At 45.7% G+C, this 26,718-nt stretch overlaps 1 protein-coding gene across 5 annotated transcripts; it reads right to left on the bottom strand.

The window, feature by feature from the left end:
• Positions 1–2,071: 2,071 nt before the first annotated feature.
• On the bottom strand, positions 2,072–25,235 carry PDCD6 (programmed cell death 6). 5 transcript variants are annotated; one of them, XM_038770800.1, is made up of 6 exons: positions 25,043–25,235; positions 24,410–24,471; positions 13,629–13,673; positions 12,990–13,142; positions 5,817–5,926; positions 2,072–2,613 (listed from the first exon to the last, which is right to left on the bottom strand). In XM_038770800.1, the coding sequence occupies exons 1-6, from the start codon at positions 25,141–25,143 to the stop codon at positions 2,515–2,517; spliced, it is 570 nt and encodes a 189-aa protein (XP_038626728.1). In that variant the 5' UTR covers positions 25,144–25,235; the 3' UTR covers positions 2,072–2,514. The 5 variants fall into 5 exon arrangements, with proteins under 5 accessions (XP_038626728.1, XP_038626727.1, XP_038626731.1 ...); XM_038770799.1 differs by having other exon boundaries at positions 12,984–13,142; XM_038770803.1 differs by lacking the exon at positions 24,410–24,471 and having other exon boundaries at positions 12,984–13,142; positions 25,043–25,141.
• Positions 25,236–26,718: the final 1,483 nt, after the last annotated feature.

Below are 26,718 nucleotides of genomic sequence, written 5' to 3' on the forward strand. Positions count from 1 at the left end.
GCCCTCTGGATCCCAGGCCAGGTCTTCCCACTAGGTCATGCTGCTTCTGTCTCTGCTGAATCACCTTTCCTGGTGTAAGAGAGAGAGAGGCTGGGAGTTGGCATTCCATCCCATGGCGACCACAGGCTTGGGCTCCTGGTGTGTGGAGAGTGGGTGGGGATGGGAGGTGGAGCTGGTCATGCTCACATCTGTGGGGAGGGATGGTGGAGGAGCTCACTTTTTACAGTTGAGGAACTGAGGTACAAAGAAGTTAAGGTCGCACAGCAAGCAAGTGCTGGAGCCAGACATAGAACCCAGTTCCTCTGACTCCTAGGCCAGCTGCTTCTCAGTTGCGGAATGAGGGGAAACAGGAGAAGTAGGAGTGTCTGCTGACTGTGGTGGTAGTTTTAAACTTGTGAAGAACCAGTCCAACCCTTCTTTTCTTCATGATGCACCTTGTAGCATATGAACTCCTGATCACCTTTGACATCTTTCTATTAAGGTCAGTGTCTTCGATCATATTTATAAATTTATCCACATTCTTGAAAACTGACCAAAGGCTTTTTAATTCCAAGGTATTTGCTGGTAGTGGAGAAACCATTTCTATATCTGCTTCGTTGCATTGGATTATACAGGTTTGAGGTCCTTGTTACTGTCATCATAAGTATTTGAGTACTTACTATAATTATGATATTTAAGTGCTCACTATATGCCAAGCACTGGGATAGATACAAGGTAATCAGGTTATCCCATGTGGGGCACACAATCTTAATCCCCATTTTACAGAGGAGGTATCTGAAGGACAGAGAAGTTAAGTAACTTGCCCAAGGTCACACAGCAGACAAGTGGCAGAGCTGGGATTAGAAAACATGTCTTCTGACTCCCAAGCCCGTGCTCTTTCTACTACGCCATGCTGCTTCTTACTATGTGCAGAGTACTTGGGCAAGTACAGGTATCCTCGTTGGATGAGGAATATAACACTGCCGTTTGAGATCAGAGGCCTAGTTTTAACTACTCCATAATCCAACCACCCTAGAGATGCAACCTGTATTGTCTGATGCTTTACCCCACACACATATACCTGTTATTACCTGGGGTATTCCTAGGATTGTCACTCCAGCAAGTGCTTTATTCCATCCTCACTTTTCATTCAACTTCAATCTCTCCTGCCTCCAACCCTATGCTCCTGGCTGTAACTCTCTCCCCACTTTAAATCCAGCAGACCCCAGCTCTCCCTCTCTTCTAAGCCCTTCTGGAATTCTCCAGGAGGCCTTTCCCCATTTATTTTTCTTCGTTCCTGGTCATAGGCTCTCACCACCTCAGCACTTATGTATTCACAGCCACTCACAGTACCACTGTAAATATTGATCTACACACTCTATGTAAGCACTTATGTATCCAACACATCAATCTTTCCATTCTCCTCTTCTTATATGTACCTTTTTCCCATATTAGATGGTAAGCTCCTTAAGGGAAGGGATGGGGGTCTTCTACCTCTTTTCTCCTTTCCCAAGTTTTCAATTAATTCTGTTGATTGGCTTCTGCATCTTAGAAAGAAAAGAATAAATTTAAGTGGAGGCAGTACAGAGAAGCACAACCAAGATTATAAAAACAATGGGGGAGTTACTTGGGGCAGCTCAGGCTGGAATGATGCAGGCTGAGAGGGGTCAGGGATGAAGCTTACAAACTAAAAAAAAAAAATCACTGGGGGTGTGGACAGGACAAACATGGAATTGTTTCATCAAGGGTTTGGATAATCTGCTGAATGAATGGTTTCTAATGGGTTAATGAAGATAATGAAACCATAGTATTTTTTGTGCAGAGGTGCTTGTGAGAGTACAACAGAGAAGACACAATCTCTGCCTTCAAGGGACTTACAATCTAGCAGGATGGGACAAGTTAGGAATGTGAGATGGTCCACTGTTCAAAGTGATGCTAAGGAGTAGGATGGAGGCCCAGGATTCTATCACATTCTTCTTCCAATCATTCTGGGATGAGTGTCACACAGAATTCTAGGCTAGATGAACGGGGCTGGCAATGCCTATGCTCTTTGGGCCAAAGCTCAAGGATGGGAGAGGTGAGATGACAATTTGTAGCATTTGTACCATTCACTTTATTGCTTACATTCCATTTGAAAATGAATATAGTTAAGTCTTTAAAAAAGTAAGGCACATGAAAAGCCTTATCTGGAAGTTCATAATTCCTAAATCTCTGTTAAGCATTTCCCCTACAGAACTGGGCATTTCCACAAAAAACAAATGATGCATATTCCATGCTGGCTATTGAAAAGTGTAACATCTGCTTCATGGCACAACAGAACCCAAAACCTGGTTACACCTAATGCTCTAATTGCTATTACAGACTATTAATTAGCTTTGCACATATACACTTTGATTCTGTCCAGGAAAACAACATAAGAGAAAAACAATATCTAGTTGCATCAGTAAACCTCTTCATTACAAGACATGATAACAGATTTGGCATTTCCAGTCCATTTTCCATAACAGTCATATTCAGCTTCTCCAAAGGTGGGCGTTACACAATACTGAAGACCATGGAAAGATACTGCTCATAAGACACTTGAATCCAGCCATCCTGATCTGTATCATAGCGCCTGAATATATCTGTCAACCTCTAAAAGAGAAAACAGACACTTAGATCTCAACATTGATTAATTTGAGCAATCAATCCCTACTTAGTAAAATGGGGCTGATGTCACTCAGCAGCCAGTTGGTCAGAGGCAGCTGATGCTCAGGTTGCCCCAGTAAGGGGGGGATAAACCAGCTTGTTCGAGACTGTCATTTCGAGTCCACTTTCCGGGGTTGTCTTTAAGGGAAATTTCCCAATGAGACACTAGTTCCGTGGGGAAAAATTCACCCAAATGAACTTTAAATCTAGCAATGACGCAGTGTTAGTTCACAATCCCTCTCCCCTCTGCCAGGGCAGTGATCTGTCCCAGCTCCCACTTGTCTCCTCCACCTGTTAAACTGACCGATGGGTCTGCCGGTAGGAAGCGGTAGGCTGCTCAGATGGATGATAGGCTTTTGTGTGTGTGTGTGTGTGTGTGTGTGTGTGTGTGTGTGTGTGTGTGTGTGTGTGTGTGTGTGTGTGTAGCATGTGGCCTCAGGAGTTCTATTCCACCTGATCACAGAGGCACATGGCAGGGGCATGCCAGAGTGGAGCTAGAAGCTGCAGTGACAGCACTTGGTTTCTCCATCATTCACAATGATGGAAATGTTCTCCTTCTATCTCTGGTCACTCATTCTCGGTCTCTTTCAAGGGCTCCTCCTCTGCTTCCTGCCCCCTAACTGAGGGGGTCCCTCAAGGTTTGGTGCTGGGTCCCCTTCTATTCTCCATCTACACCCAGTCCCTTGGAGACCTCATTTGCTCACATGACTTCAACTACCACCTCTGAGGATGATTCCCAAATCTCCATCTCCAGCCCTGATCTCGCTCTTTCATTCATTCATTAATTCAATCGTATTTATTGAGTGCTTACTGTGTGCAAAGCACTGTACTAAGCGCTTGGGAAGTACAAGTTGGCAACATATATAGACGGTCCCTACCCAACAGTGGGCTCACAGTCTAGAAGGGGGAGACAGAGAACAAAACAAAACATATTAACAAAATAAAATAAATAGAATAAATATGTACAAATAAAATAGTCATAAATACATACAAACATATATACATATATACAGTTGCTGTGGGGAGGGGAAGGAGGTAAAGTGGGAGGGGAGGGGGAAGAGGGGGAGAGGAAGGAGGGGGCTCAGTATGGGAAGGCCTCCTAGAGGAGGTGAGCTCTCAGTAGGGCCTTGAAGGGAGGAAGAGAGCTAGCTTGGCGGATGTGCGGAGGGAGGGCATTTCAGGCCAGGAGGATGATGCAGGCGGGGGGTCGACGGCGGGACAGGCGAGAACGAGGCACAGTGAGGAGATCAGTGGTAGAGGAGCAGAGGGTGCGGGCTGGGCTGTAGAAGGAGAGAAGGGAGGTGAGGTAGTAGGGGGCGAGGTGATAGAGAGCCTAGAAGCCAAGGGTGAGGAGTTTCTGCCTGATACGTAGGTTGATTGGTAGCCACTAGAGATTTTTGAGGAGGGGAGTAACATGCCCAGAGTGTTTCTGGACAAAGACATTCCCGGCAGCGGCGTGAAGTATGGATTGAAGTGGGGAGAGACAGGAGGATGGGAGATCGGAGAGGAGGCTGATACAGTAATCCAGACGGGATAGGATGAGAGCTTGAACGAGCAGGGTAGCGGTTTGGATGGAGAGGAAAGGGCGGATCTTGGCAGTGTTAAGGCAATATCTCCCTGCAGTCTTGCATTTCCTCCTGCCTTCAAGACATCCCTACTTGGATCATCACCTCAAATGTAACATGTCCAAAACAGAACTCCATATCTTTCCACCCAAACCCTGTCCTCCCTCTGACTTCTCCATCCCCATAGGCAGCACCTTTCTTGACTCACAAGCCCATAACCTTGGCATTATCCTTGACTCCCCTCTCTCATTCAACTCACATAATCTATCACTACATCCTGTCAGTGCTATCTTCACAACATTGCTAAAATCCACTCTTTCCTCTCTAGCCAAACTGCTCCCACGTTAATCCAAGCATTTATCCTATCCTGCCTTGAATACCTCATCAGCCTCCTGACTTGCCCCACTGCAGTCCACACTTCACCTTGCTGCCGGGATCATTTTTCTCCAGAAACGTTCATTCTGTGTTTCCTCACTCCTTAAGAACCTCCAGTGATTGCCCATCCACCAAACTCCTTACCATCAGCTTTAAAGCACTTGGTCAGTTCACCTCACTACTTTCCTACTACCAGCCAGCCCACACACTTCACTCCTCTAATGCCAACCTATTCACTGTACCTCACTCTTATCTATCTGGCCACCGACCTCTTGGTTACATCCTGACTCTAGCCTGGAACACCCTCCCTCTTCAAATCTAACACACACTTACTCTCCCTACCTTCAAAGCCTTATTGAAGACACCTCTCCAAGAGGCCTTCCCTGACTGAGCCCTCATTTCCTTTTCTCCCACTCCCTTCTGCATCACCCTGACTTGCTCCCTTTATTTACTCCTCACCCCCAGTTCCACGGCAGTTATGTATATATCCAAAATTTTTTTATATTAATGTCCGTCTTCCCTTCTAGAGACTAAGCTCATAGTAGGAAGGGACTGTCTTTTATACTATTGTGTTCTCCTAAGTGCTTAAAACAGTGCTCTGCACACAGTAAGCGCTCAATGAATATGATTGAGTGGTGAAGCTGAGCTTTCCCTCCTCTGAGGTCAAAGCGACAATCTATGAGAACACATTTGGGAAAAATAAAAGCATTACACAAATCCAGATGTTACCATTATTGCCATTTCTACATGTAACTTTAAGAAGAATCAGGCAAACTCCAGGTCATCCCAGGTATTTCTATTTCTACCCCATCTTCTAAAGGCTAAGTGGTGATTCTATACTTGAGGGTGGGGGAGATTAGGACAATTATATGCGACATTTCTCTACACGTGAGTCAATGTGAAAGGAGCTGTTGGGAAAGCCATTTTGTGGGGTGGGAACAGCTGATAAAGATTCCCAATATTAATAATGCAAAGTCACTTTGAGATCTTTAAGAAAAGAATTGATATCTGTATGGTTTAGACATGCATCTGCCCGGAGGCGGGGGCTGGACCAGATGTCCTCGTGTTTCTATTCGGCAATGACAATTTAGTTTCACTTATACAGCAAGCTAATACTGGGAAATCCATAAAAAAATTCAAGTGTCGGTGATGGACAAATTCAACACTCTTCCTTTTCGCACTCAGAGCTTCCATCCAATCTCAAATTACCTGCAAGACAATGCAGCCCTGAATGAAGTCATCAAAAGCAATCTGTCCTCTTCCTTGTCTATCAAACTTCCGAATGAGGATATCATGAAACTGGTCAGACAGCCGGTAGCCTTTGAAGAAGGAAAAACCAAATAAACACTGAGGCAGGAAGCAAGGTGTGTGCCTTTAAGTCATTTAGTTTTCACACGGAAACCAGTTTCCAGCAGCACACGTTTTATGAGGCAATCAAACATGTTGCATGTTGAGGGAGATACTGCTAGATCCAGCAGGAGGCTCGGCACCTCCTGAAGGGTCTTTTTCGATTAAAGTACTTCTAGCTCTTGCCCCCAGGCCTATCTATGAATATCAGACTGTCTCCATTTAATCCTGAGTGACAGTATCATGATGGCTTGCAAGGGGGCATTGACCAACAGGCCAGGAGCTCCAGCCATGATGACTATGCTATGCTGACAGTGACCCTAGCAGACCCCTTTGCAAAGTCACTCTACAGAGAGGTCTAATTTAACTCAGAACTTACTCTCTGTTCAGATGCCTCTCAACAGCATGGGGGAACCTTTCAGGGCAGGGAACTCTGGGAACGGGCAGAGAGAAAAAAGAAAGTTTGAGGCAAACAGGGCAGGGAAAGAGGAAAAAGACCTACTCTTTAAGTATGAGCTAAAAACATCCAGAAAAAAAACTCCACATACCAACCTTAAGGGAGGCCCTTAGCCATCAAGGGCAGAGCCTAGAAAGTGGGAAGGTGGCAGGTCAGGCCAGGTTTCAGGGGGAGTCAGAAAGGAATAACAAAGCGAAGGAAAGAGAAGCAAACTGTGAGGGGGCAACCAAAAGAAAGTCCAAGTAGAAAGGGAGGGTTCGGCGCCTGACCTGGTGGATGCTGGGCAACTGCTCCAGTTTCCTAATTGTTCAGGCTGCTTAAGGACCAGGAGCAATGAGTTGCCCCTGTATGGAAGTGAGGAAGACGCAGGGGGAAAAAAAAAGTCGAGAGACAACCAATCAAAAACAACGCTCACAAAGAAACAGAAACTAGTCAGGACAAGAAAAAAAATTAGGGGGAACCACACCTACAAAGACATGGAGAGAGAGAGAGTGGAAGAACAGAGCAAGATCCCAGATGATATCTTCTGTGTATATAATGCAGCTAGGCAAATACTTGGTGACTTAAATCTGGTGCCAATTAATTGCTCTATGCATTGGATGGAGCCCTTGGGCAAGAAACATCTCATCCACCAGTGACTGGCTACATTTAATGCTACCTGGGGAATAGAATCCCTCCCTCTGATGATCCCTTTAGTATGAGCGCTTCACCACCTAGCTACACACACACACACACACACACATGCAACTCAAACTCCCAGTCAGGAAGTTGAATAAAGGGATTCCCTTTTTTTAAAGTTGAGTAAGTGGGAATTTGAATAGATGGAAAAAAAGTAAATTCACAAAAATGGCAAATTCCAGCTGGGAGGGTCACCAACCCAGGCCCCTTAGAATTATTATCTTTAAGTTTTTTGCGTTCCCATTTAGAACAAGTAGCCAGCAAAGAGCTATAGAAAACTTAGCTGGAGCAAAGTTTACTAGCTAAAATGGTGCTGGCTATGTTCTGCCTCGAGAAATCTACTGGGTGAAGCCAGGAGTCAATCTCAGCTGAGCTGCCCCTACTTCTGTACTGTCCGGCCCCCATGATGGGCATTACCGTCAACTTCTTACAGATTCAGAAGACAAAATCCAGGTACCAAAACATCTGCATTTGACTTTGAGTCTTGTTCGAATCTTTGCAAGGCCAGGTCACACCTGTCGTCTGAATAGATTTTATAGTGAATTACCAGCACAGAGAATTTGACTGGTTAAGGAATCACACACACCAAAATAATAATACTGCTTCAGTGCCCTTTCTGGAATGCTCAAAGCACTCTACCAACACTATCTTCCTTCCTTCTCATAGCCCGTTAAGTCGAGACTTAAAGCCAATGGTTTTTGTGGTATTTTTCAGCCTTCCTGTTTCCAAGGGGGGGTTGTTGGAGTCAACAGAGCTTTTGCAGCTCAGCTCTGCCTTCCATCTGGTCTCTTTTAGCCAGGAGAGGTCTTGAGACATAGAGCAGGGCATTCCCCACCATGTATTGCTGAATTAATCTTTGACTGTAGGATGGTGGAGCCCGTCTAATCTGTTGGTATGAATGGTGTGCTTTCAAACTCTCTAATCAGGTCTGGTAAGGGAACTGCAGGGAAGAAAAGGAAAAGAACTAGATGCTCCAGGAAGCAAAGGAGCTGGTGGTCTTTGTTTCTGAGGCCATCGGGGCTTTTTGTGAGGAGTCTCTGCTGGGTCAGGGAGGGGAGGGCTGCAGCCATCTCTGAGGAAGAGCTGTGTTTTTATAAATGATTATTCGGAGACAAAAAAATCTCCCTCTACTGGCTGCTCTCTGCTACTGCCTGAGTGGATCCTTGCCAAGAGAAAATCAGCTCCTGCCTCGCTCGGACATGTGGTTGTGTTTTTCTCTCTCAGCTTAACTGATAACTGTGGTAAAACAGGCCAGAGACAAAGATTGCTCTGTTGGGATCTTTGACTCAATTCCTCATTTCAATCAAATGCCTTAAAGTGCATAGGCAGTCTGGGCCCACGGTGAGAAGCTTTAGATTTCTGAATGATAATAATAATAATAATAATGATATTTGTTAAGTGGTTGCCAAGTGCCAAGAACTACTAAGTGCTTGGGTAGATAAGAGATAATCAGGTCAGATAATCAGGAGGCACACAGTCTAAGGGAGAGGGAAACCAGGCACTGAAACCTCATTTTACAAATGAGGAAACTGAGGCACAGAGAAGTTAAGTGATTCGCCCAGGGTCACAGAACAGGCAAGTGGCAGAGTTGGGATTAGAACCCAGGTCCTATGGCCTGATGTGTGGTTTTAAATCTTCATTTGCCCCTCTGCATTCTTTCCAATTGTAATATAGGTTAAGCACTGATTTGGGTCATTATTCTGTCTGGGACCCTATTTCCACCATGGTTACCAGACGTTTTGTAGAGATTCCATGAGGCCAGTCTTCGTACTATTTTCATTCCTTTGGAGTGTAAGAGGTGCATGAGAGTTCAGCATTTGTCCTTTGCCCAGTATATGTCAGCAGGGCGACTCTGGTCTCACAAACCATGTGAGTCTAACATAGCTTCTACCAAATGAAGACAAAGACTGACAAACTCAGATTCAAGTTCCTACTCAGAGGGGGAACAACAGTATCTAACTTGGCACCTCATACTGTCATCTCTGACAGCTGTGCGAACTCAATAGCTCTTCTAGGCACCCAGGGACTTGTGTAAGTGCAATTTATTGCCATGCTGGCCGGGCTACATTGCCCCCCATAGCTAGTCAGCTGGAAATGAGGAGCAAGAAGGGATGGAAAGGAAATTGGCCATCCCACCTGACCCATACACAATACTTTGGGGAAAGAGGCAAAGCTGGGGATCTAGAAAAAGTGTTGATCATGGAGCATATTGCTGCCGGGGTTCCTAGGGCAAGCTCATATTGTCAAATCTGGCAAAATTCCCCAAGCATTAGGCTGTAGTTTAATGTTTACCTTACCCAAAGAAGATTCAGGCTAAAGCAGATTCTTCTACCAAGAACATAAAAAAAAAAGGAAAAAAAAGCCTTCATTTGCCCTGGACAGGTAAGACTAAAGACTAATGCCTCTTCAGCAAACCCTACAAGGGAGTAAAAATTCTTATTTGTTTTCTACACCACCCACCAGTAAAAGGTAGTGAGTGAGTCTATCACCGTCAGGGGCAGAGTATATGACTCATCTAATACCCACATGCTAAACATTTCAGTATAAAACCTAAACCTCAATTTATGCTGTAATAGCAATAATAATAATAACCGTACTTATTAAGCACTTACTATGTACCAAGCATTGTTCTACGTGCTGGGGTAGATACAAGTTAATCAGGTTGAGCACAGTCTCTGACCCCTATGAGGCTCATACTCTTAATCCCCATTTTACAGATGAGGTAACTGAGGCCCAGAGAAGTTAAGTGGCTTGCCTGAGGTCACACAGCAGACAAGTGGCAGAGCCAGGATTAGAACCCAGGTCCTTCTGACTCCCAGAACCGTACTCTATCCACTAGGCCACCTTGCACAGGATCCCTGGTTATACAGATTCCCTCAAACAATCCTACTCAATCCATCAACGGTATTTATTGAGAATTCATGTGTGCTATGCACTGTATTATGGGCTTGGGAGAGTACAGTAGTGTTTACTATCTAATGGGGGAGACAGACACTAAAATAAGTGGGAGCAAAAGGGGACATGTTTATGAGTTAGGCCTTAAGGAACAGGATATGTAAAATATGTTCAGAAGTGCTATAGGTATCATGGATACATGAATGCAGAGTTGGTGAAGGGACAGTGGCAGGGATATAAACCTGGGAGATTTGAAATTAATTGGGATAAGCCTCCTAGAGACGTAATTCCAGATGGGCTGTGAAGTTGGGGAGAGCTGTGGTCGATTAGATTTGAAGGGGGGGTGGGGAGAAGTCGTCCAGGTAGGGGAAGGGTATAAGCGAAAGGTCAGAGCCAGGAGAGATGAGAACAAGGCATGAGGTAGACTATGTTGAGAAAAAATGGGGAAGCTGGAGGGTAATGGGACTGAGACACTTCCAAGTCAAAGGCATGACAATAAAACACACCATTAGAGTGCTTTTCCTACCAAGTTGCTTAATAAGACACCACCTAACCCATCTTTCACGGCACCTTCTAATGGGGCTGGTATTGGCCTTGGTATCCACTCACTTATTGGGAGATACAGCCTACAAGTGCACCACTTTAGGCAGATCAACTTTTAAGAGCTTTGTATCCTCAAAGAAGAAAAAAAAACAAACAAACAAGGAATCACTGCTCCATGAACTCTGCAAACAGCTCCATTACTTTTGGCCACATTTGACACATTGACAGTGAGGGAGATCAGAAGCAATGATGCATTTAGACTATGCACCTGTCAGATCATTAAGCCAGACAACAGCTAAAGGGCAAAAGATGGCAACAAAGAAAAGACTTAAGATAAGCGTGATTAAGTTCCTAGAGGGCAGGTAATGTGTGTCTTGCTTCTACTGTACTTTTCCAAATGCTTAATACACTACTTCCCACTCAACAGGTACTAAAATAAATACCACTGATTGAGTGATTAAAAACACTGGAAGAGGTAATCAGCTCAGGGCTTAGGAAATTGGTCCCAGGGCACAAGGGAAAGAGATAATGGGCCCATTAGACTCAGAAAAGTTGTTTAAATTGGGTGCAGATTAAGATGTAGCTTTCTTTTTAACACTATAAGATCAAGTCAGGTTGAATATTAGAAAGGTACCATTTCCTCCTATATATTTACAGGAGGGAATTTTTGAAAGGAGCCAAAGATGTACCAGAAGACAAGCCTTTTTGTGACTGGGGGAAAAAAAATGTCTCCATAACAGAGAAAGTCAATATCAAAGTGAAGCTAACTTTTCTTCAAATGCTATGATAAAACTGTGGGCAACCTGCTTAGATGATAAAAAAAAAAAAAGATTTAGGCTTTGGACCTTCTAGGTTGCAATTTCTGTACCTTTCTTCTGTTCTGGGTTTGGGAATAAAAACAGAAAAAATTTATAAATACCATTACTGTGTTAAAATAGAAGTTAAAGACACAGTCCCTGAACTTAGAGAGTTAAGTTCCCAAGCCCCCAGAACGGTGGTCTGTACACAGTAGGTGTTTGCTTCTGCTGCTCCAGCTGATATTGCTGTGAATTTCTAGGTGCACTGAAGAACCCTCAGAGATTCTCAGGAAGCTAAAATGTGAGCTTCATTTTCGCCACCATCTTCCGCCAACCCCCACACAAACGGTGCCTAACTGAAACCTGAACTCCAAGAGCAGTTCCTCTCCTGTCAACCAGGTTTTTTCTGATGAATCACCTTAAGACACCTAACACCGTGCCCAAAGGACAGCAACTGAAAAAGTCCATGACATTTTTACTTGGAATTACTTTTAAATATAGACCACCATTTAATTATTGGTTTCCATTTACCACCTAACCCCAAAGAATGGTATGTGTACAACCAAGTTTTGAAAGTACAGAAAAAGGTGAGAAGCAGTGAGGCGTAGTAGAAAGGGCACGGGACTGGAAGTTGGGAGACTTGAATTCGAATCCCAGCTCTGCCACTTGCCTGCTGCGTGACCTTGTGCAAGTCACTTAGTCTGTGCCTCCATTTCCTCACCTGTAAAATGGGGATTAAATACCTGTTCTCTCTCTCTCCACTCCCATAGGCTATGAGCCTCATATGGGATAGGGATTGTGTTTGACCTGATTATCATACTTAGCACATAGGAAATGCTTAACAAATACCACTATTATTACTATTAATAGTAAAGGTTTTCATTCTAGAAGCAGCCTGGACCAAGGAGAAAGGATAAAGCAGGCTGACAGTCACAGAAGTAGGCTCTCTGACCATGGGCAAGTCTGGATCTGTTTCATCCAATGTGAAAGGTTAATATCTCCTCCCACCTGCCTTTCAAGATCAGCTCTTAACTATTTCTTCATTGTTGTAAAGCACTTTGAACCACTTTGAAAAATGCACTACATCAGTATTATTACCTCTTAGTCAACACACAACCGAAGTTTTGATAAGATATTCTTATATGACATAAATATGCATATAAACATATGGTTTAACTTCACTTGAGAATGGGAGAGAAAAAACAAAATATATAATTTTATGGACCAAAGGCATAATGCTGGCAATTTAAGAACAACTTAGCCAGGTGCATTAATACTAGATTTGGGGTATTTTGAAACTCTGCTTTAAAAATTGACTCCAGGTTGGTGTTGGGTTTTATTCTCATTTCAAGATATTCTAATTGCCACATTCTCAATGCTGTGAAATTAATTTTTCCCATATCATGAAAGGTGACAAATGTGCATAGCCCTTATCTCATTTTGGACAGCACTGGCAGCGTAATGATGGTTTATGAATAACCCCTCTTTCAAAGAAAGGGTCTGGAATGATGAAAATAAAAGCAAAAATTAAAACTAAATTGGGCTCTTACCCCCTCCCCCACCCCAAGCCAACACAAATAAATAAAAACCCTTGGATATAGACTCCAAAAGTAAAGTTCCAAAATGAAATATGCTATACAGTAATTGTAAATGAATTACCAAAACCTGATAATGCTTGCTTTAGTTCATTTTTGTCAATCATCCCAGAATTGTCTCTATCGTATGTTCGAAAGACAGTCTGCCAATCTGTGATATATTTCCAGACTCCGGTGAATTCACTGAAGTTCACTCCAGCTTTATTTTCTCGGTCAAACATGGCTGAAATGAAAATAGTAAAGTATCAGTAAACATCAAACTGCCTTACACAACAATCAACATTTTTTCCCCAATTCTATTAAGACTTGGGTGAAAATAAAATCACAAACCAGTCTCACTCTGTAAAACAAATCCTCTGGAAGGAGAAGGTGGGGGAGTCATTTGAGATTCCTTTTAGGCTGAATTCTGATGCTTTAACCTCACTGTTTCCCTTCCTCACCCCAGCAAGAACATTTCTGATAATACCTTCATTAACATCCCCCCACACTTCCAACAGTTAAGACTACTTCAGATTTTTTCCTAAGAAATTCTAACTTTCATGCAAAGCACTAACAATCCTTTGTTATTAAGCACGTAATTTTCAGGCCACACACCAGCTCCTCCAAATGGCAGGTGTTAAGACGAAGGGGGTGGGAATGCCTTAGCCAAAAACTTTAATTAAAAAAAAAACTTCTGAGCAACAAGTAAAATGCCACAAGTTTTACTTACATATGATTGACCTGACAGTTACTGGATTAAAGGGAGTCCATGTGCCTGAAAAACAATTTAAATTCAATGAAAAAGATTTTTCCTGAAGGATTCATGATTTAGTAGGGAGACTGCTAGTCAAGTCCATATTCCAGCCACAGTCACAGAAACTTGAAATCCATTTGCTCAGAGCTGACTTTCAGTGCAGGAACTTAAGACACTAGAACCTCTTCTGGAGAGAAGCTGGGCATCTCCACAGACACTTTAATAATGGATAAGATGATAAGATACCCACTTCTCTGGAGGAATCCTTTTGCGGGCGAGAGGGGGCAAAGGGACCAACTGATCTTATCCAAGCATCTATACCCAGAAACACATCTCTGGATGAGATCAGCTGATCTCTTCCCTGGCATTTTTATTACCGTGGATTCTCCCATTGCCCTGAGGTGAGAGGGAGACGCCTGCAACAGCCTGTGCTTATCCTCCATGGAAGGGGGCGAGCCTTTGGGCTTGGTTGTTTCGATACCAGCATATGCCAAAATTAGGATTCAATGAATCTTTAGAATGGTCCCTGAAAGATATCCATATATTGACCTACCACCTTTCGATAGGTAAATTAGCCCTGCTCAGCCACAGTCTCCAAATCCCAGGCTTTTGTTGTTCACCTGGAACTCATTTTCCACAACTATGACCTCCAAGTTGGTTATTGCCTCACCTTCCTGCATTATTCAGGTTAGCTAAACAATTCATTAACTGGAATTAACTTGAGTTAAGCAGACCTCTGGCCACAGTCAAAGCTACTCCAAGACTAATTTTGCAAATCAAAAAATGGAAGCAAGATTCTACCTGGAAACTCTGTGCCTAAATTACACATTTTCAGAAGCAAAAACAAGATACCACCATCACAGAAAACACTTGATTACCTCACTCTTTAAGCCACTGCCCAAACCTACTGTTCCCAAAAGCACTCTGGTTCAAGAGATGGGGAAAACCCATGCTGCTTTGGGCAGTGACTGAATCTGGCTAGTTTGTGGTGGTATACATTGAGGGCCACTGGGTGTAATAAAATATATTAAGAGCTGGAGGACTGAGAACCAACTTGTTTTTTCTGAGAGGGGGTTGGGGGCAGAGAATGTATGTGTGTGCGTTGGGGGAATGGGAAGGGAGAAGAGAAAAGTTATCCATGAATTAGCAGGGCTGGCTGAGAGTGTCACGGCCCTTGGGTTATAGACCATCTTCCCTCCTAAAATCTCAAAGTCCTTTTCCCATTCAAGCATGTCATTTTTTCCCTCCCAGTATCTATCTATGAATTGACATTCATGTTCAGAGAGTATTTCCTCAAGTGGCTTGAGAAGGGAGATTCTCCCACCTACATTGCAGACAAGCTTAATTTTCTGGCTCTGCTGCCAGACTGTAAGTTCCTTGAGGACAGGGATCATGTTTACTTACTCTACTGTACTCTCCCAAGTGCTTAGCACAGTGCTCTGCATAAACTAAGGGCTCAATAAACACCACTGACTGATTGATTTGTAACTCTCACAGCCTGATCTTGCACCGGGAAAACCCAAATCTGCCTCTGCCTGGATATGAGACTTTGATTTCAGTTTAAGAGGAGAAGTAGTAAAAACAAGTTAAAAAAACATGCTGTGACACATGCTGACACCCACCAAGACAGAACTAGACCCACCAAAAAACACATCCAGCATGGAGGCCACAGGGAGGGATCAAGGGTGATGTGGGCAATTCTCCAACTGGCTAATGCAGGACACATCCTGATGGAGCACCTAAGGACAACAGTGCTAGGGTGTAGGGAGAAGTGAGCGGCGGAATATCCAAGATCCTGCTCATAGGGACGGGATGTTTCACAGAATGTCAGAGCTGCAGAGCAGCTGCTAAGGAAGGTGCCCTCCCAGCCGCGGCGGCAGGCATGTCCATGGCAGATGCCATAGATGCGAGCACGGCTTTACTCAAGGCCACAGGAGTTTTCTGTGGCTAGCAAGCAGTTGCTAGTCAGCGTGTGACCACAGCAACTACCCATCAGGGAAATTACACAGCCCAGGGACAAGCTATGCTGATTATCTCCAGTTACACATCCGAGCCCACCAAACCCAAGCATATTAACCAGGTGCAACAATCATTTAGAGGTCTAAATACCACCCACCAGTCAATTACAGAATGCTGAGACAGCCACCCAGAAATGACATTTTCATATGTAGATATAAAATATGCACATGGAAAAACTCAGGGTCTCCTTTGCTCTAAATTTCCAAAATGAGGTCCTGCCCCACACCCACCCCCTCCCATGGGGACCACACAAAAGAGCAGGAGGAGAATGGCCCAATTGGTGGAATGTGCCAGGTGGAATAAAGGCAACAAATACCTTGTTTGTGTATGAGAGAAATTTGGTTTGCTCAAGTGCCATATTTCTGTCTCATCTCTTTTTACGGTGGTACTTCCTGGAGGGCAGGAACCCTGTGTGTGTGGCATACAGCATCCATGGGTGATCAGTAAGGTTAATACCAAAAATAAGAAGCCACAACTAGGAACAGTCCAGAAACACCCAACACTGCATAAGGTCTTGTTTGAGTTTACAAACCTAGAGTACGTGCACATGAGGGGAATAGTGTCGAGTCCAAAGCTTCAGAGCGTTCCTGAATTCAAGTGTTAAACAGCCTCACCACACTCTTCATCCGGGACACCTCTCAAAAGGAAGGCACTCAAATAGCCCCTTTCTGCCTACTCCTCACACACACACCCCTCGATTAAATTTAGCCGCGGAAACTAGACTTGTCTAAGTCCTTAATATAGCATCTAGATTTAAGTGAGGCAAAGGAAACTTTGGGTTTCCTAGCAGCTAGTGGGTGAACAAGAAACAGCTCTATCATCTGTATTTGTTCTCTACCTCTGGCAGAGAGATGCGATTAGGAGTACTCAATCATAGGGTGAAGGGGACAGAGCTAAATGTATAGTCCCTGTCACTGGAGCAGCCAGGAACTGTGATCTGGTTGTCATTTTGAAATAATCTTAAATGGGGGGAGGGAGGGGTTCAGAAAAATTACCCTTCTTTGACAGCAACAATTTCTTACTATCTTCTCTTCAACCTCCCTGACCACCTCCCTTCTTTATACGATGGACTTCAGGTCTAAGGAAGGTAAAGAGGATGAGAGAAAAGACAAATTGCAGGAGCAACAGCAAAACAAACTTGAAAACTGTCCAAAAAGACTGCAAATTATGTGAAAATGCACCATGGCTTTCATAATTACTTCATATAACTAGATACGGCCCCCACTTCCAGGAAAATAGTAGAGGCGATTACTACACTAAAGCAGTGATTCTCAGTTACCCAAATCATGCCTCTGTCCAAAATAATGCCAGCTGCTGAGCTGCTGCCTTACGCTCACCAGCACAGAACAAAGAATGGGAGGGAAGATGATGGGCAAGAGAGGCAGGAAGGGAGGAAAATGTGGAGGTAGAGAGAGGAATAAACCCCTCAGCTTCTCCCAAATTCCCACGTGGAGAAATTTGGATCTAAACCTACTGGCATGCTGACAACGCCAGCCAGGAGGCAGTAAGAGATGACACTAAGGAAGCAGCATTGGCCTAATAGATAGAGTACGGGCCCGAGAGTCAGTAGGACCTGGGTTCTAATCCCCGCCCCACCACTTGTCTCCTGGGTGACCCTGGGCAAATCACTTCACTTCTCTGTGCCTCAGTTACCTCATCTGTAAAACGGGGATTGAGACTGGGAGCCCCATGTGGGACAGGGACTGTGTCCTCCTTGATTACTTTATACCTACCCCACTGCTTAGAGCAGTGCCTGGCACATAGTAAGCGCTTAACAAATAGCATAAAAAAAAGGACCGTGGACCTGGGAGTCAGAGGAGCTGGATTCTAATCCTGACTTCACCACCTACCTACTGTGTGACCCTGGGCAAGTCACTTCACTTCTCTGTGCCTCAGTTTCCTTATTTGCAAAATGGGGATTCAATACCTGTTCTCCCTCCTACTTAAACTGCCAGCCCCATGTGGGACCTGATTATCTTGTATCTACCCCAGAACTTAGTACAGTGCTCGGCACATAGTAAACACTTAATTATCGCAATTATTATCATGCAACTTGCCTCTCCTCCATGGCTTCCAGATATCTAAGCATAGCTGCAGCTGCAAAGGCAAACCTTGCTATCGCTGCATGAATCAAATATTCCACAAGGAAGGAAAGCAGTTTCCTGGGTAGGCAATAGTATCTTGGGATTCAAGCACAGCTATTGAAAAGGATCAGGAAGAGAAGCTGCCTAATCCTCAGGCTCCCTGGTATATGTACGAAAACTCCTAGTATATATAAGAAAACCATTTCTGGATCAAAGTCAGGTTGCAGCCCCCAGACTCATCCATCCCAGGATTCTGTTTTCGACACCATCCACCCACTTTTCCCCTCTATTAATCCATAACTTATCCAAATTCTTCTTGAAGCTGGTTATATTTTTGGCTGACAACTGGTTAGAAACTAACTCCATATGCCTGCCACCCATCACGTAAAGGGTCTCTTTTTGTTTGTTTTGACTTTTCCATTTCCAAATCTCAATTAATTGTCCGTCCCCTTTCTAGTGTGGTGAATGATTTTAATGTCTGCCCTGTGTAAACACCCTTCATGATTTTGTAATGTTCAATCATGTCCCCTTTCAGTCTGTAATTTTTTATAGAATTAAGACTCTTAACTTTGTCTTTTTTCATACAAATCACTACATTGCACTTCTCTTCTCCTCCTTTCCTAAAATGTGAGGACCAGAACAGCACAGAGAAGAGAACCTACCATTCTATTTGATAAAAAAAGATTTGGTAAAATGATTTCTTTGTTTTCTATTCCCCTTCTGATGTCGCTATTGATTCATTTGGCCTTTTTTGGCTGCTGCCAAATAGAGATGCCAGCCTCCATTTTAAGAGCTAGGATGTAACAGGGGTGGGGGACTAGAAAGGGATCCATTTGCAAGAGGTAACAGGCCCAAAAGCCACAATCTGGGGGTGTTTCCAGCCCCGATAGGGAATTCTCAGGTCTTGTCAGAAACCTGGGCTGAAGACGGCTGTAATTGAGCATCAAAAAGCTGTAGGAACCACCTCTTTTCTCTCATCATTCTGATGGAGTTGGCACCTGTGCGGCCACCCAATGGCTTAAAAGAATGGTCACTAGTGATGCCAAGATCCCTTTTCAAGACACCTTAGAGATCATCATTATGTGTTTATAATTTGGATTATTGTTCCCTCGGTACATTATCTTGCACTGGCTCACTCTGAAGCTCGCTGCCATTCTTCAGCCCACGTAATTAGCTGAAAAATCAGCAGCATATCCTCAGCTACATGACATTTCACCACCTGGAAACCTTAATGTTATCTTCAAAACTCCCTTCTTACAGAGAAGGAATGAGGTCCATCTCTATCCTTTGTGTGTTGTCTTTTAGCTACACTTTACTGGGGGGTCCAGTGGAAAGAGCACTGCTTTGGGAATGAAGAGACCTAGGTTCCAGTCTCAGTTCTGCATGCTGGGGCTAAACCATCAGGGAAGGTTTCTAACGGAAGAACCACCTAGGGCATTCCATGAGGCGGACGATTCCAGCAAGAACTCTGAAAGACAGCTGGTTAACATGGGTGGCGGAGCCAGCAGCAACTACCAAGGCAACCAGCAGCAAGGCCATGACACTGTGGAACAGCAGCGGCAATTTGCTGCTGGCACTTTGGCCGTAAATAGGTCCTGAACGTAACAACCTCTGTGTGCACTTCGCAATGTGCTGCCCCACTGCTGGCTTACTCACTCACTGTCCTCCATGCCCCAGCAGAATCAGGACTGGCAGGAAAAGGAATGCAAGTGGTGCCACACAAACTACTAGCACTGAAATTTCTCCATGCAGGTTCTACACACGAAAGGTTCAGGACTGAGGCTCAACCCTTGTTCCCAATGAGATACTCCATCAACTTTTAGCCAGTTTTTGATCTGTGACAGACCATCCTCTCTGATCCCATTCATTCTCAGTTTGGCACTTTCTTAAATGCTTTGGGAAAATCTCAATATACCGTATCCACTGGTTCCCCTTTACGCATGTTCTTATTAGCCCTTTCAAAGAACTCTAGCAGAGGAATGAGGCACGATTTTCCCCCAAATGGTTGTCTTTTTTTAAGAGTTCACTGATCCTCAGCTTAATTATAAATTCTACGACCTGCCAGATATAGTCAATCGTATTTAGTGAGCGCTTACTCTGTGTGCATGCAGAGCATTGTACTAAGCTCTTGGGAGAGTACAATACAATATATAACAGATATATTTCGTGCCCACAATGAGCTTACAGTCCAGAGGGGATGACAGACATTAATATAAATAAATAAAATTACAGATATGTACTGAAGTCCTGGGTGCCTGGGTCAGGGGAATGAATCAAGGCAGCAAGTCAGGGTACAACGCAGAGGGAGTGGAAGAAGAGGAAAGGAGAGCTTAATCAGGGAAGGCCTCTTTGGAGATGTGCTTCAAGACTCTCCATCACCTCGCCCCCTCCTACCTCACCTCCCTTCTCTCCTTCTACAGCCCACCCCGCACCCTCCGCTCCTCTGCCGCTAATCTCCTCACCGTGCCTCATTCTCGCCTGTCCCGCCATCGACCCCCGGCCCACATCATCCCCCGGGCCTGGAATGCCCTCCCTCTGCCCATCCGCCAAGCTAGCTCTCTTCCTCCCTTCAAGGCCCTACTGAGAGCTCACCTCCTCCAGAGGCCTTCCCAGACTGAGCCCCTTCCTTCCTCTCCCCTTCGTCCCCCTCTCCATCCCCCCCATCTTACCTCCTTCCCTTCACCACAGCACCTGTATATATGTATATATGTTTGTACATATTTATTACTCTATTTATTTTACTTGTACATATCTATTCTATTTACTTTATTTTGTTAATATGGTTTTGTTCTCCCCTGTCTCTGTTGCTCTTCTTTTGGATGACTGATAAGAAGTGGTCAGCTGAGCTGACCGCCATGATTCATTCCCTCTGGCCAAGCTTAGGGGCTGGAGCTGAACCTCCAGACCAGCCCCCTGCCCCTCCAAATGAAGACTCTCCAACAGATCCCTTGAGAAGGAGAGGAGAGGAACTGCCAGCAGCCCGGAGAAGTCGATGGCCGGTCCTCTTGCCCATAGCAGCCTGCTGCCTCTTTCACCTCCTCCAGGAGGCCTTCCCAGACTGAGCCCCTTCCTTCCTCTCCCCTTCGTCCCCCTCTCCATCCCCCTCATCTTACCTCCTTCCCTTCCCCACAGCACCTGTATATATGTATATATGTTTGTACATATTTATTACTCTATTTATTTATTTATTTATTTTGCTTGTACATATCTATTCTATTTATTTTATTTTGTTAGTATGTTTGGTTTTGTTCTCTGTCTCCCCCTTTTAGACTGTGAGCCCACTGTTGGGTAGGGACTGTCTCTATATGTTGCCAATTTGTACTTCCCAAGCGCTTAGTACAGTGCTCTGCACATAGTAAGCACTCAATAAATATGATTGATGATGATGATGATTGATTGATGTGCCTTCAATAAGGCTTTGAAGGTAGGGAGAATAACTGTCTTCTAGACTGTGAGCCCACCTTCTAGACTGTGAGCCCACTGTTGGGTAGGGACCGTCTCTATATGTTGCCAATTTGTACTTCCCAAGTGCTTAGTACAGTGCTCTGCACACAGTAAGCGCTCAATAAATACGATTGAATGAATGAATGTCTGTAGGATATGAAGAGGGAGGGCATTTTTCCTCAGTGAAGGCCTCATTTGCTGGCCTCAACTGGCCCAGGGGGCCAACCCCGAGCCAACCTCTTTTGGGACCTGCCTGCCTCCCCTAGCCGGGCCCCTCAAGAGCCCCAGGAGGTCCTGTTTGGCCCCCAGGACTCTGCATGGATGGACCCACCACTCCACACCTCGGGTGGGCAGGCAGGTCAATAGCCAGGCCCTATCAGGCTTCCTCCCCACAGGAGGCACTCGGGGGTGGGGGGGGGCGGGGGCGCTGATCACCTCAGCTCAGACAGAAAACAGCCAGGCAGGCCCCGGAAGTGAAACTTACTGGTCTATATTTTCTAGGGAGTTATGTTGGCAATCCCCAAGTCCTCTGGTACAGAAGACAACTGTAATGAAAGGGTACAAATGCTTGCTGGGAATTTTACATTCCTGTAGAACTCTAGGGTGGGGGTTATTCATTCATTCATTCATTCATTCATTCAATCGTATTTATTCATTCAATCATATTTCTTGAGCGCTTACTGTGTGCAGAGCACTGTACTAAGTGCTTGGGAAGTACAAGTTGGCAACATATAGAGACAGTCCCTACACAACAGTGGGCTCACAGTCTAGAAGGGGGAGACAGACAACAAAACAAAACATATTAACAAAATAAAATAAATAGAATAAATATGTACAAATAAAATAGAGTAATAAATACATACAAACATATATACATATATACAGGCGCTGTGGGGAGGGGAAGGAGGTAAGGCTGGGGGGAGGGGGAGAGGATGGAGGGGGCTCAGTCTGGGAAGGCCTCCTGGAGGAGGTGAGCTCTCAGTAAGGCCTTGAAGGGAGGAAGAGAGCTAGCTTGGCGGATGTGCGGAGGGAGGGCATTCCAGGCCAGGGGGATGACGTGGGCCGGGGGTCGACGGCAGGACAGGCGAGAACGTGGCACAGTGAGGAGATTAGTGGTGGAGGGTGCGGGCTGGGCTGTAGAAGGAGAGAAGGGAGGTGAGGTAGGAGGGGGCGAGGTGATGGAGAGCCTTGAAGCCCAGGGTGAGGAGTGTTGCCTGATGCGTAGGTTGATTGGTAGCCACTGGAGATTTTTGAGGAGGGGAGTAACATGCCCAGAGCGTTTCTGCACAAAGACAATCCAGGCAGCGGCGTGAAGTATGGATTGAAGTGGGGAGAGACAGGAGGATGGGAGATCGGAGAGGAGGCTGATTCAGTAATCTAGCCTAAGTGATTTATTTATCACTAATTCATCAATTTGGCTTAAAACATTCACACAATCAAAGGTACTTATTGGCACTTACTGTGTGCAAAGCACTCTAATAAGCTCTTGGGTGAGTACAATACATTAGAGTTGGTAGACAAAATGCCTGCCATCAAGGAGCTCACAACTTGATCCTGTTCCTCCAAAATGGAATGCCCCTGAGGATCCAAACAAAAATCGTGACTAATCCAGCCTCCCAATCCACTTAAAGAGATCACAAAAAGGCAAATAACTCAGTACCCTTTGAGCTACGGAGCTACAATGGAAAACACCTTTTATGCATACTGGGATGAAGCAAATTAGCAAGTGTGATTCTGACATTGGTATCTTGTAGAGAGACAGGGTAAAGACAAGCAACAATCCAAAGCTCAGTCACCCGGAAGAAACCCCAGAGCCACAATTCCACCTCCACACTGGCCCCCTCCATCAGTGGACTGCCTCCAAACTTTTTAGAGCGCTTGGGTTGGGGTGGTTATGGCCGGGGCAGCTGTGACTGTTAGTATGTGAACAGCTCTATGTGGGCTGTGAGGAGGAGTAGTAACAGTACTCATGAAGCACACACCATGTGCAGAGCCCTGAACTAAGCAGTACAAGCAAAATATATACAGGTGAGTTAGACCAAATACCTGGCTCTCCAGGGACAGGGTGGGGCTTGGTGACAGACGGTAGGAAAGAAGAATATAACTACACAAACAAAGACAACATAAAAGTTGTGTGAAGAATGAAGCTGTAGCTCCTCTGATATTTACTGTCCTTGAGGGATTTTTTTTTAATGGTATTTGTTAAATGCTTACTATGTGCCAGGCACTGTTCTAAGCACTGGGGCAGATACAAGATAATCAGGTTGGACACAGTCCGTGTCCTACCTTACATTACTAATTCCCATTTTATAGACACGGTAACTGAGGCACAGAGAAGTGAAGTGCCTTGCCCAAGGTCACACAGCAGACAAGTGGCTGAGCAGGAATAGAACCCAGGTCCTTCTGACTCCCAGGCCCATGCTCTATCAACGAGACCATGCTTGTTTTTCTATTTTGTATTGTTTCACCGTTCCTTATGTGTCTATCACCAAGGATTGCTGATGACAGTGCTGACGCTTGTGGTATCTGTTAAGCACTTACTCTGGGTCAAGCACTGGTCTACGTGCTGGGGCGGATACAAGTTAATCGGATTGGTGATTCTTTAAGCATCTTCCTCGTGAGTTTGAGATCCCCACAGTGGCTTCATTTAAGATTCCCCTTGTCATAAAAAATCCCCTCCATCAATACTACTCGATACTGTGAAATAGCTCAATCGGTACTGTTACCACACAGTCCCCCTTCCCTCCTCAATTGTCTCAAGGCCTTTCAAGGGTGACTTGCTAAACATGGTAGTTCTCTTGGTCAGGATTTACAAAGGGGACCCTTCAAAACTGTCATTCCGGAATACAAACCATGCTCTTGGATACCGAGTTCTTAATTAGCCCTGTACATATCTTTAGCTAAACACCACACTCCTTCCCTATGACAATTCACCATCCAACCACAAATTTCCCTCAAACTGTTCCCCATTTCCTTATGATTCTGCTTCCTAAGGGGACACAGGGGAGTTCAGAGTTAAGAACAACCAGGCACCCCTCTGGGAGAAATAAAGTCATTCCATGCTCGCGCCGATTCCTGTGGCAAAAACAGCATCCTTTACAAGACGCATTCCAGTTTCCAGGCCTCGCTCGTATTTAGAAAACACCCAAGAAAGGAACCGGTAGATCAGAGGAAAAGGACTGAATGAACCAGACGCTGGGGAAACCTTACCATTGGACAGTGCCTGTTGAAGTTCATTGTCAGATATTACGCCACTCCTGTCTTTATCAACCCTATGAAACCACAGACAAAGGTTAAGACGATTTTAAAAAGGTTAGGCTTGCTACAGGCCAAAATTCAGTCAAAGTACTTCTCTGTGAAGAAGGATTGCCCCTAAGTCTGGGTCATTTGTGTCGGCTCCATTTCCCCCAGAAGGATGGGGCCTACGGGAAAGCCCAGGGCCTCTGCGGGCCCCAGATGGATTTGCCCGTTTGCTTCGGACGAGATCAGCCTGTGGGCTGGAAGGTTGGAGGAGGAGGAAGAGGAGGAGGAGGAGAAGGAGGCGGCGGAGGGGAGCCCCGCTCCCGGGCCTGCGGTGGCCGGGCCGGGGCCAGTGAGGGAGTGGCCCTGACCGGGAAGAAGTCGTCCACGGCCTGCACGCCGCGCGATCCGGCCGCCCAACTGGGCCCGGACAGGGCCGGCGGAGCGTGAGCAGGGGCAGGACCGCCCGGGCGGCCAGGCCGGGCGGGGAAGGGCCAGGGGCGAGGCTGGACAGGCCGAGTGGGGCGGGGGAGGGCCAGGGGCAGGCGCCGGGACCGGGCCGGCCAGGCCGAGCGGGGCAGGGGCCGGGCCGGACTTCCTCACCGCTGGAAGACATTCCACAAGAAGCTCTGGTCCGGGAGGGCAGCAGCGGCGCCGGGGCCAGGGCCGCCCCCGGGCCCCGCTCGATAAGGGTAGGTGGCCATGGGCCAGGCTGACGGGGCTGGGCTCGGAGCAAACGGCGGAGCGGACAGCAGCGGTGGCAGGTCCCCCGGGCCCGGTCCCTTGACTTCCGCTAGCGCCCGGGCAAAGGAGGGGCGGCGGCGGCGGCAGCAGCACGCCCCTTCCGTCCCGGCCCCGCCTGCAGGGACGGACCGACCGAGGGCCAGCTGCAGTGCCACGTGATGGGGACCCGGTACCTAGCAACGGCCAGACGCAGCCGAAGGAGCGACTGGTTACTGGTTTGAGGGTTTTGTTTTTTTTCATTTTTCCAATAGTCGTGGCTCAGTGGAAAGAGCCCGGGCTTGGGAGTCAGAGGTCTGGGTTCCAACTGTGTGACTTTGGGCAAGTCACTTCACTTCTGTGGGCCTCGGTGACCTCAGCTGTAAAATGGGGATGAAGACTGGGAGCCCCACGTGGGATGACCTGATTACCTTGTATCTACCCCAGCGCTTAGAACAGTGCTTAGCACATAGTAAGCGCTTAACAAATACCATCATCATCATTATTATTATTATTATGTGCCAGGCACTGCATTCATTCATTCAATCGTATTTATAGAGCACTTACTGTGTGCAGAGCCCTGTACCAAGCGCTTGGGAAGTACAAGTTGGCAACATATAGAGACGGTCCCTACCCAACAACAGGCTCACAGTCTAGAGAGATACAAGCACATCGGATTGGGAAGCGGCATGGGGTGATGGATAGAGACCCGGCCTGGGAGGCAGGAGGTCATGGGTTCTAATGCCAGGCTCTGCCGCCTGTCTGCTGTCTGACCTCGGGCAAGTCACTTCACTCCTCTGGGCCTCAGCTACCTCTGCAAAATGGGAATTTGAGACTGAGCCCCACATGGGACAGGGATTGTGTCCAACCTGATTTGCTTGTAACCACCCCAGTGCTTAGTACAGTACTTCAAGTGTAGTAAGCGCTTAATACCACAATTATTATTATTAGACTGGACACAGTCCCTCTCCCACATGGGCCTCCCAGTATTTAGCCCCATTTTCTATCCCAGGACTTGCCAGATGATGGGTGACTTCAAACAGACCACCACCCAAAAAGGAGAAACTTCTTTGTCACAAGCAAGACTTAAAGCTCTCTTGGATGAACTTCAAAAGACTAAAAATATTTACATATTCCAAAGGGGGTTTTATGATCACTCAAGGGAAGTTACAATAGGGGAAAGAATAATGATGCTTACAAGAGGGAAGTTGTGATGTGGGGCTTGCTTAGCTAAGTTATAAAAGGCACAAGCCTTCGCTAAAACTTTCTTCACATCCCAGATTATAACAACAGTAGTAACAATTGTGGTATTTGTTGAGCGCTTACTATGTGCCAAGCAGTGTACAAGATAATCAGATCCCACATGGGGCTCACATTCTAAGTTGGAAGGAGAACAGACATGGAGCTCCCATTTTGCAGATGAGGGGACCAAGGCACAGAGAAGTTAAGGGACTTGCCCATGGTCACACAGCAGGTATGTGGGAGAACTGGAATTAGAATCTAGGACCTCTGACTACCAGGCCCACCATGGTCTTTCCACTAGGCCACGCTGCTTCTCC

This window comes from Tachyglossus aculeatus, chromosome X2 (assembly GCF_015852505.1).
Source record: "Tachyglossus aculeatus isolate mTacAcu1 chromosome X2, mTacAcu1.pri, whole genome shotgun sequence".
Lineage (NCBI taxonomy): Eukaryota > Metazoa > Chordata > Mammalia > Monotremata > Tachyglossidae > Tachyglossus > Tachyglossus aculeatus.

Bases quoted from the DNA above. Each gene is read 5' to 3' on its own strand.
- PDCD6 (XM_038770799.1), bottom strand. From the start codon at position 25,143: ATGGCCACCTACCCTTATCGAGCGGGGCCCGGGGGCGGCCCTGGCCCC. The intron at 13,143-13,628 runs GTAAGTAAAACT...TTTTCATTTCAG, and splicing joins AACTGTCAGGTCAATCATAT to CCATGTTTGACCGAGAAAAT. The intron at 5,927-12,983 runs GTAATTCATTTA...CCTTCTTCAAAG, and splicing joins GCAAGCATTATCAGGTTTTG to GCTACCGGCTGTCTGACCAG.